Source organism: Haliotis cracherodii, unplaced genomic scaffold (genome assembly GCF_022045235.1).
Source record: "Haliotis cracherodii isolate W230 unplaced genomic scaffold, xgHalCrac1.p SCAF_7, whole genome shotgun sequence".
Lineage (NCBI taxonomy): Eukaryota > Metazoa > Mollusca > Gastropoda > Lepetellida > Haliotidae > Haliotis > Haliotis cracherodii.
Window position 1 is genome coordinate 21,416,967 of NW_027266330.1, and position 11,098 is coordinate 21,428,064.

The 11,098-nt window shown below is 40.1% G+C and overlaps 1 protein-coding gene across 3 annotated transcripts in view; it reads left to right on the top strand.

The window, feature by feature from the left end:
- LOC139447305 (postacrosomal sheath WW domain-binding protein-like) overlaps positions 1-3,441 on the top strand; it is a 31,772-nt gene extending 28,331 nt beyond the window's left edge. For all 3 annotated transcript variants that reach the window (XM_071228607.1, XM_071228605.1, XM_071228606.1), the window contains exon 5: positions 898-3,441. In XM_071228607.1, coding sequence (XP_071084708.1) covers positions 898-918 — 21 coding nt within the window. In that variant the 3' untranslated portion in view covers positions 919-3,441. The remainder of the gene's footprint in view (positions 1-897) is intronic.
- The last annotated feature ends 7,657 nt before the right edge of the window (positions 3,442-11,098 follow it).

Here is an 11,098-nt window from a genome sequence, read left to right on the forward strand (position 1 = left end):
CAATACAAGTCCTACGACTACGGGCGTCCAATGACGTTACAACGATTATCTTTGTTTATTGACAACATGCGTCTTCTACCAGCTGGATCCGTGTCGTGATTGAACAAGCTGCATCTTATCTCTATTGAGATGTATCCGCTTTACATTGTTGAGATGTTTTGCAAAGGGTTCATGTTTCTAAGAGGTTCTTCATTATATATCCTTCCTGAGGGTAAGATAAACATCTGCACAACTATGCAAGTCCGGTTCGTGATTGAGTTGTATATTTCAATTGAACATGAATTCGTTTCAGTTTTCTTTATTCTCATGTTTGTTTGTTGTATAGCGATTATGAATCATTTGAGCAATTAGGGACCGCCCATTTGATACACGGAGGGGGGTGGGGTGAGGATGTTGGGGGAATTTTGTATTGACCTTTAAAACCATGAGCCAATTTTTTTTTTATTGATGATACATTGCAAAAATGTCATTTTCTTTGCAGACAATTTATTTTTTTACCGAGTAAAGAAGCAATTTTTTTTCAAGGAGTTTCGGAGACAATTTACTTTTTCGTTCCAATCCCAGTCCCCCCACCCACTCCCAGAACATCAAAGGTTCGACCCGTCACTGATTAAGAAACTGAGTCAATGATTAGTTTGTTCATCACGAAGTGATTCGTTTTTCGGCGTCCCTTAGGTGTGTCAGTATCTGCTGTTCGTGGGTCTCTTTGATTCTCTTTGATTCTGATACTTGTCAGCACAGTACCCATGCTCGATGGTTTCAAATTAAAGAAAGCACCAAGCGTCTTCGACCTGGTATCCTGATATATAAATTAAATACTAATCAAAGTGGCTTTTGCTTTCAGTATATATTTCAGTGGTTATTATACTATTGAGTTTATACTTTCCTCTCTTTCAGTGTATCTGTTACGGTTGCTAGACAAGGAGTCCACGCGGGAGCTATTGACTGTGATGAGCCAGATGTTTTGCATCAGACCTAAAAGGGAACATCTTGGATATAACACTCAGTGATGACAACTGAATTCAAATTGTCACGTCATCTTGAAGGCAAACAACGTAAACTCAACTTGGCCATAGCTGATGGTTAAAGGACAATAGTTTACCCAACCGTTGAACTGGAATAGTAGTTAAATATTATCTTTTAACTTTGTCATCTTTTCTTACTTTTAACTGCTTATAGTGACACATTGTAGTACACTTCCTCCGTTTGTTTGTTTGTTTGTTTGTTTATTGTTTAACGCTGCTGGCGTTGGCCTGACTAATGTGAACCCTAATAATCATTTATCGAGGTCTTAACATCAGTTATCAGATTATATGGACCACTTAATATCGTGCATAGCGTTATCGTCCAACATTTTGATTCATAACAGTTTGAGACTTACCAGATTTAAAACACAAGTGTAGAAAAGACCAAGGCTTGCATCAAAGTAAATAGGGGTCCTGCAAGATTCTGGAGTGAACGTATTGTCATCCATATTGGATTCACTGTGTGGCTGCGGTCGTTGTGCTGTCCCTGCCGTCAGCTTTGCTCTGAAAGACGTCTCAGAGTACCCGGATGCCAGTGGTACTGAGCGGACTCAAAAATGGCATGGCGTTTCATCTTAAACTTTCCGGGGTAAAGGGAATTAGAATGTTAAATATGCGAAAGAAAAATAATAATGTTGTAGCCCGATATTTCGAACATAAGATATACAGTTATGTTTGCGCACAAACAAAAACTCGTGAGGCCTCACGAATTTCCATTTTGAGATACGTGATGGTAACGTATTTGGTGAGATTGTTTATGCTTTAATGAATGCACATGCACATGACTGTCACCCTTTGTTACTGTACTTATCATTACAATTTAGCCTTGTCTGTGTCCTTAAGTACATGACCGCCTCCGTGGTCCAGTGGTAGAGCGTCCGCCCGGTGAGCGGAAGGTCCGGGGTTCGATCCCCGGCCGCGTCATACCAAAAGACGTTAAAAGATGGTACTTGTTGTTACCCTGTCTGGCGCTCGGCATTAATGGGCTAAAACAAGGACTGGTCGGCTCGGAGTCAGTATACTGTGTCTGAGTGGGGTATTCATGTTAAACTGCGGCATGGTATCTCAGTGGGCTAGCACTATAAATCGGCATCAGTCCGGACTAGTACAAGCAACCACACACACACACATACACACATACACACATACACATACACGTGCCCTATATAAGTGCAATAATCTTGGACGCGACGTTAAACCCCATTTCACCTCACCTCACCTAAAGTACATGAGTTGATTGCAGAGCGATTCCCGATGATTGAAACCATTCCATGAGGCGACCCTAGTGCTAAGATCGTCCCACAAAAACATAGACTATACTTACAATTGTCATAGCGCTCAGATAGCTTGTAGTGGAATGCATGTATTGCGATTGATTTCGTCATCTTTTGTGGGAATGAACCTGTCCTTCAGAGTTGCATCCCTTAGGCGTACTAGGATCGGCTACTCGTAGAGTCGAATGTAACGGAATGTGTTCTTTCTGGATGATGCTCGTCTTCCTGGGTTTCTCGGGTCTTGGTTGGTTTATTAATCTATGTGAGTGAGTGTGGTTTTACACCGCTTTTAGCAAAATTTCAGCAATATCATGGCGGGGGACACCAGAAATGGGCTTCACACATTTTACCAATGTCATGAGTGGAACCCGGGTCTTTGGCTTTAACCACTAGGCTTCCAACCGTCCCCATCAGTCTAAGACGCCGCGATTCGCTGGTCCACACTGCGTCCGGAGGCGTGCCAGAAATCTCATCATCGCGCGTTAGAATCCCAGATTCACGAATATCTTTTTCTTACTTCTTTGTTGTCATCGTTTTTTTGCGGTATGCGTTAACTGCCATTTGTTGGATATACAGATGTCTTAAACATGATATCATCATTATGTTTTATACGTTTTCACAACTAATTACAAGAGTGTTCTTATTTGAGTCGCGTACTAAGTTGACATCGCTTCAGTATGTTCAATAATGTGTACAGTAAAGTACGGTTATAACGAACTCAAGGGGACTAATTGTAGTTCGTTATAACCGTAGTTCGTTATAAGCAAATATACAGCATAACTACAGCAAATAGTCGGGACCTAAAAAGTAAGTTCGTTATATCCGTCAGTTCGTTATAAGCGTGTTCGTTATAACCGTAGTTTACTGTAATTGTTTCAAGAGGAATATGTGAACATATGTTTCTTTGCTTTTTCTGCTTTCATATTACTGATTATTTTCCTATTCCTGTAATAATCATCTTGGACAGTCTGTACTGTATTTGTGTGGATGCAGATAGGCGTACATTTCACACGAACATGATGAGCCGGATAATTATCATCCAGTTATCCACAGACAATGTCTGTAAAAGATATAAGTACAGGAGTTATGTATTTTTGACATTCTACAAATATACGTTTTAAAAAAATAAACTATATCTTAAATATTCTTTGAGTTATGGTTGTGTTTCCTTCAATAACATATCGGTTAGTGATAATGCTTAACTTCACAAGGTGATAGAAGAACTATATCTGTCGTAAACCATAACTTCTAACAAATAAGACATTAATACAGCTACGCTTTGAGGAGTGAGTGAGTGAGTTGGGTTTTAACGCCGCTTTTAACAGTATTCCAGTTATATCACGGCGTGTCAGCTTAATGTGGGAGGAAAGCACGAAGTGATGCAGGTCTCAGACGTTTACCACTTCGGTGAAAACCACGAGCACGGGTATGGTGCTGACAAACCTAGAAACATAATCGGGGCGAACCGGGATTCGAACCCACAATCATAGGTTTCTGACGTGCCCAAGGGACGCAACTCTGCACAGCGAATTGCGGCGCCTTAGACGATTGGGCCACCCGTGCCCCCCTACGCTTTGAGGAATATACCAAAGATGCCAGATGCTGCCAGCATCACCTGCATCACCATCCCGTGCGTCCTGAGATTCTGGGGTCCCTCCATTATTGGTTTACTGTCCTCTCCCGAAGATTCAAATCTATTTAACGAATTTGGATACTCGGTCCATAATGCTCGATGCGGAAGCGATCACTTTCCCACCATTCTTAAAGCTGTGAACCCGAATCCTGATTCCTCTTCATCCAGATGGATTTTTACAAAGGCCGATTGGTCATCGTATGCAACATTATGTACTGCAAAATTAACCCCGGACCATTTTATAAAATATTGAAGATCCGATTCAATTGTTTTCAGATCAGCTCAAAGAAATACCCGATCATACAATTCCTAAGTCTTCTGCAAATCCTCATATTCGCAAACAGTGTTTTACTAACGAATGAAAACAGGCTCTGAAGTGTAGGAAAAAAGCGGGAAAGTACTTCCGCCGACATCCTATAGTTCATAATTAAGATCAAGTAAAAATTATAAATGCAAAGGTCAGGCGGCCTCAAAAACAAAATAAACGTCAATCTTGGAGGAACCATATCTCCAGAATCAATTCCCGCAAACCTATGTCCAGGGTCTGGAACATGATACAAAACAATTCAAAGGCAAAGGATCAAAATATTCTGTTCACCATCTTAAGGAAGGTGATCAGTTGCCACAAAATAGCAAATAATCGGCATGCAAAATGCAGGAATGTCTTGAAATGCCATTGGTCGGAATATGGGGTATCATCACACTGTCGTTTAGTCGGGAAACATGCTCAGACCGGTGATGTACAGGGCCGTTCCAGATCCGGAAGACCTCCTGTGACGACACATCGCGAAGACAGGGACCCTCTGCGTCTCATACGCCGAGAACCCTTTTTGTCAAGTACTCGTCTGAAACAGCTGTGTTTGCCCAATCGTCGTTTCAGCACCAGCACCAGCACCAGCACCAGAACCAGAGGGGGGCATAACTAAACTCTAACAGCTGCTTCTTTTTTTTACAAAATATGATAAATTTAAAAGTGTGTGTTTCAAACATGGTTTTCTAGACAAAACCAGTGGGCATGCGCACTTTCAGGACGAACTGTTTGGGTCTCTGGATCTCAAACAAGGCATTTATATCTAGCAGAGTTTCATGGCATAGCGATTTGCCTTATCCAGTAAAAAACCTGCCAATGGTGTGATTTGTAATACAGCTTTCTACAACCTCACGCTGAATAGTCTTCAGTAGATGACTTGCCACACCATGACTACTGTTATAGATTTAAGGGCAATGGCCATTGATTCATCCTGAGAAAAAGATAAAACACATGGATGTGTATGCCACTGTACCAAATTAATTAAAAATAATGAACCTTTTCTTTATTATCATCCCATTTAGCCCCGACATTTTACTCATTTTACACAAGTACTCCCTTAGCTAGATTAATTCATCAATTATTTTTCCAAAATTGTTTGATCTATCTATGATTTATTTCATTATGTTATAAGAAAACAAATGCCAAATAAATGGCTTTTCATGTGAAGATAATCCAGAAGCTAAATATCAGAACCAATGACAGACGCTTTACAGCGGAAGAAAACGGGGCGTAATCGGCGATATTTGCGTCATCAGATTTACTTAAATAAAGATGCTAACTATATTTCATTAACCTGGTCGTTTAATTCCATGTATTAGGTGTACGATTGCGTGACAACAGTGAGCTACCACGAAATATTAACGCACATATCACTGTTGAAAATGTGTGTCATTGTTTACATTTCACCTGATGCCAAAAATAGTCCCTTCCGCGCGTGATCTTATCAAACAATGTACAATCAAGGTGTAAATCTCTTCACGGGAAAGTAATAAACATGTCTGTGTCTTCAGATACATGTACACGTATGCACTATCATCAGATAGTGGGTGTGCGATACGTAATGTACAGCATCGAAATGTAAAGCATTAGATAGTACGGAAGCGTAGTAGGGCCACGGTGAAATTATTTTTTGTCCAACTATCTCCTACGTAGGACTTAGTATCTCCTACGTAGGAGATAGGAAGTCCTACGTCGGAGATAGGAAGTCCTATGTAGGAGATAGGAAGTCCTACGTAGGAGATAGGAAGTCCTACGTAGGAGATGGTAAGTCCTACGTAAGAGATAGTAAGTCCTACGTTGAAGTTACTAAGTCCTACGTAGGAGATACTTAGACAAAAACATTTCACCGTGGCCCTACTACGCTTCCGTAAGATAGAACTTCTTCCCTATTTGAAATATCTTTCTGATAATTATTTGGAAATGTTAAATTCGTTATCCGTCTGAATCACAACTGATTGATGGCTATATAATCGCATAATTTCACAAGTATAATATAATTATGTTTGTGTGAAAATATGACAAATTATGACATTTGCATTTAATTTAACTTTTTATCCCCCGCCGGGCCAGAATGGCCGAAGGGGGATTATGTCGTGGCGCAGTCCGTCCGTCCGTCCGTCCGTCTGTCCGTCCCACAGAGGGTACTAAGCTTGTGAAATCAACTCCCCCTACAGTTTCCAGAGAATATCCCTGAAACTCTACACACAAGATGTCGACATGTTGATGATACGCATATCGCAGTCCCGTTTCATTTCGACTAATTTTTGACAGAGTTACTGCCCCTGTTTTACGGAGCTTCATTTGCCTAATTGTGAGAGAGGGTACTAAGCTTGTGAAATCAACTCCTCCAGTTTCCAGAGAATATCTCTGACACTCTACACACAAGATGTCGACCTGTTGATGATACGCATATCGCAGTCCCATTTCATTTTGACAAATTTTGACAGAGTTACTGCCCCTATTTTACGGAGCTTCATGATATCTACTCCTCCACCAATTTCCAGAGAATATCACAATATCAAACTATAACTATAGTTAGTTTCCTTGTATAAGGCTTTTGTGGGTGAGCTACATCCTTATGGCATTACCATTCAGACTGGATTACTCCCAACAAAATGTTCTGCACAATTTGTTCCAAATGCAGTGCCATCTACTGTTGTTATTTCATAAAATACAAAGAAAATATAAACTCGTTAAAAAAAAATCATGCGGGGGATGTTGTGCTCTCAGAGTACTCTTGTTTAAAATTTGAACCGATATACTCTAGCTAAGAAATATATTACTAGTAGAATAATATATCCCATATATTCCCTGTTTTGATGATGAGATTTAGTAAAGTAAAACAAATATCTATAGGCTTGTGAAAAAAAATATCTTTACGTGGAACAATCTCTGTGGTGGGTCAAATAAAAGATCGATAGTCTATCCGTCTCCTCGATGCTCACAGAAAATATTTGTGATCATATAAATATATAAGAAATGTTGATGTATGTTATTGTGCCGGATTGTGCGACGTCCTCTTCAATAGCTTTGCATATGCTAGCATACAAATACCACTTCTAAAGACATACTTAAAACACCATATATAACTCTTTGTCCAGAAACAAATTCTCCCTAGTTACTTATTATCGCCTGACATTTTATCAAAAATTCTTGCTGTAGCATAATTTCAGAAACTCCAGCCCTAATTTCATAACAAAATTCATGTAAGGATTTAAAACAATCATTTTATGGCACTAAATCTATATAAGCAAATTCAGCAACTACAGCAATAGTTTTCACGTAAACATATTCGTGTGAGTATTTAAAATGTATTTCAACTCCAGGAGAAACCAGGAATGTAGTGAAACCAGACATGTGAAGAACTTGGTTGTACTTTGTACACAACAAACAGAACACAAACCGAACACTTCTATGTCCGCTTCACTCACTTTCACCGCCTGTCATTGAAACAGTTGATAGAAATCTCTCAGTTACACGGACAACTCGACATAACCAGTTTATTTCCTATCTCAGCGCTTGGTAGACGAGGTCCCTCTTGGTGTCTGTCTTGTCGACGTCCTCCCCGCTGATCAGACTCATCGACATAGTGTAGCCAGATGACAGCCACCCAGCACTAAACACGGGGACAAGAGGTTCCCGGAACACCTCATCATACTTGCCAAGAACAACCCCCCTGTCCAAGTCAATGAAGGCCACTCTCCCCCTCCCCACATCCAGCACCACGCCATAGTGGAGGGTGGCCTGTGTGCCGGGAGTGAGGGACACGGTGTTTTTATGACACTCGACCCTCTGACCCTCCCGCCACACTGTGGTACAGGGACTCTCCCCGTGTCTGACACAGCTCCCTACACTGACACACCAGGCGCGACGATGTAGATAATCCATAGACTCTAAATGTATAGCAGTCCACCCCTCCAGTCTCCCTCATCCCCATCTCTAGTACATGAAACTTAACCACTTCCTCCACCACCCGCACCCTGGTCTCTGTCTCCCAGTATCTGGGTATGGGGGGTATGGGGGGTTAGGGTGGAGGGAGGGGGATGGGGGAGTTATAGGTCCTGCAGCCTGTTCCGCCCTTCATCCCGTGTGGCGGGCCGCGAGTTGACCAGCTCACCGTCTGTAGTTACGTGGCACCAGTCTGTAAGCCCGAGCTAGGTGAAGTTTAGGACCTGGAAATAAACATTCATATGTATTTGTTGTGTAGCAAGTTTAATTCACTGCTTGTTACAAACTGAGATACATGAAGAGATTTACTAAAAATGTATATCGGCTGTATGCCGCTATATTAACACGCTTATTATTTTGTAAAAATATTACTACGATAATTCAAAATGTATTTCTTAGAAACAAATGGAAAAATTAAGAGAAATACGACAAATAAAAGAATTTCAAAACTCTTTTGATTTACCCTAATTTGCTGATATCTGCTAGACGTGGACAAAATAGGCCGAATGAAGTGAATTTGTGAAGAAATAATGTGTATGTGAATCCTAAACTTGTATTTTAAAGAGCAGAATATCAAAACGTACAAAAATGTCGCATTTATTGATAGTTTTGATCCCACACACCGCCTCAACAAGTAACTTCTAAGTCCGCTTCAGTCACTTTCACAGTTACAACGTCAGTCCCCCGAGGACGTCACGGTTGCAGACTTTTACAACAACATCAGGCTACACGTAGTTATAAAGAACGGTATTTTAGTTCTGTGTGTATATATAGCCAGTTCAAATTATGAACACGATCTCGAGATATAAATAAAAGATAAATATTAGCCTGAAACTGATGATTTAGTTCAAAATAACTGCACGCCCGAGACGAGTTAACCTCCAGTCGACCACCGTTATGAATGATCTTCATCGTAAGTTATTATTGGTGAAAATCCAGTCTAGTCGGGGATTACACAGCGGGACTTTTCGTCTCGGTCATGCCTTTGTCTATTTGCATCAAAGTACTGTATTATGAAATAGTAGGGATATAGTCAACTTCAGATCTATATTCAATGACATTCAGTGGGAAGATTAACATTAGATAAATTGATAACACGTACACAGAAAAACACAATAAAAAAAAGTATATTTGCTAAGAATTTCGTGTGCATTTTGATGCGTTTCTTAAAGGGCAAGTTCACACGGAAATGAACCTTTTTGTTCTTGTACTTTTTCCACATTAAAAGTGTTAACATAGAAGTGTCATAGACAAAAATATAAAAACATCATATTTAATTAACATATTTTTTGCACTAAAACGATTTATATTTTTCACATTTACCAAGTGTTCTATTTCCATAACAAAAACACCATGGCTTATCTCCCTTGCAATATGACGTCATTGGTGCCAATTGATAAACATTATGACGTCATCATGCTTTGTTAGAGCCGCTTCACGTGGTGTAGGTACAGTTTTGTGATTCTAGCATCTCAGATGCCAGCCAGAATTGTGTTATGCTGAGTCACCACTGCGCCGGAGTGTGTCGTAGACCATGTTGTTTTACCGCAAACTGGTCCTTGATATCTTTTGCGTTGAGAATAGACAGGGACCCAGTTGAATTGGCACCAATTACGTCATAATCTAAGGGGGATAACTCAGGCCTATTTCGCTCGTAAAACGAAGGCCTCATAACGGCATATCACTTTCACACTATTGTGAGCTTCCTACTTTCACTGTGAAAAAAAATGAGTGTATATTTTCAAACACAGATACTAACTAATTCTAAAATTGCGTTTTGTTTCGAAAAAGAAAGAAAGTGATTTTTGCGTGTACACTTCCCCTTTAAGATAGTATTCCGATCGACCGATGTAAACAATATGTGTCGTCGAATTTAAAGCTATAACTGACGAATGCATAGTGAGTGAGTAGGTTATGCTAAACGCAGCTTTAAACAATAGTTCAGTTCTAAGCCCGAAGTGATGTCGTCTTAAACATATAACTAAGGTGAAAGCTGCGAGCACAGAAATAGGCCTCACAAAACAAGGGTCATTATCAGGGCGTGTATGTTATTCAAACCAATGATCAGCGAATACTGCTACCATCAAGGGAAGTAACTCTGCACAGCAAATTTTCGACTCCTTAAACCATTTGGCCACTGGTGCTAATTGATTAATGCTTCATTCGGGTCTCATTTGCTGTGCTATTACACCTTTGATTTGATTTGGTCAATAATTGGTCTCGATTTGAACAAATTACATATCGGCAAGACACTAAAATACAAAGGTTCCACTCTATTCGGCTATTCAGTCCTATTTGACAATATTATATTGGAGAACTTATCAACTGAATATATGTTCGAGTCAAGGAACTAATGTTCGACCATTGAACCATTCCGCGTTATAGTGTCTCGCAGACAAAACGTAATACATTTAGTCTCAATGTCTGCGGTAAAACATAACCTTTAGATCACAGTATATAACATACATTCCCGTTTGTCATATAAAAATGTAATTAAAAAGACGCCCGGCTCTTAATGGTATGAGATGTTTGTAGTTTAAAAAGATATAAGAAATACCTGCATAATAATAACTTGTCTTTGATCGTTTACCGCACCACTTCTTTACATAGATTCACACATCAACCATGAACTATTACACAGGTCTAAAGTGACAACACGAGACAACTACTGTGCTCTGAAATTTGAAGCAGTCTCTCATTTGATTAGATACCTCTTATTTTGATTTGGAATCCAGTGTTTTAGGTGATACTCGTGAAGATCCGAGGTAGAATAGGTTTTCAGCAACCCATGCTTGCTGACTATGCTTGTCGTAAGAGGCGACTAACGGGATCGGGTGGTCAGGTTCGCTAACTTGGTTGATGCATGTCATCGTATCCCAATTGCGTGGAGCGATGTTCGTGATGTCAA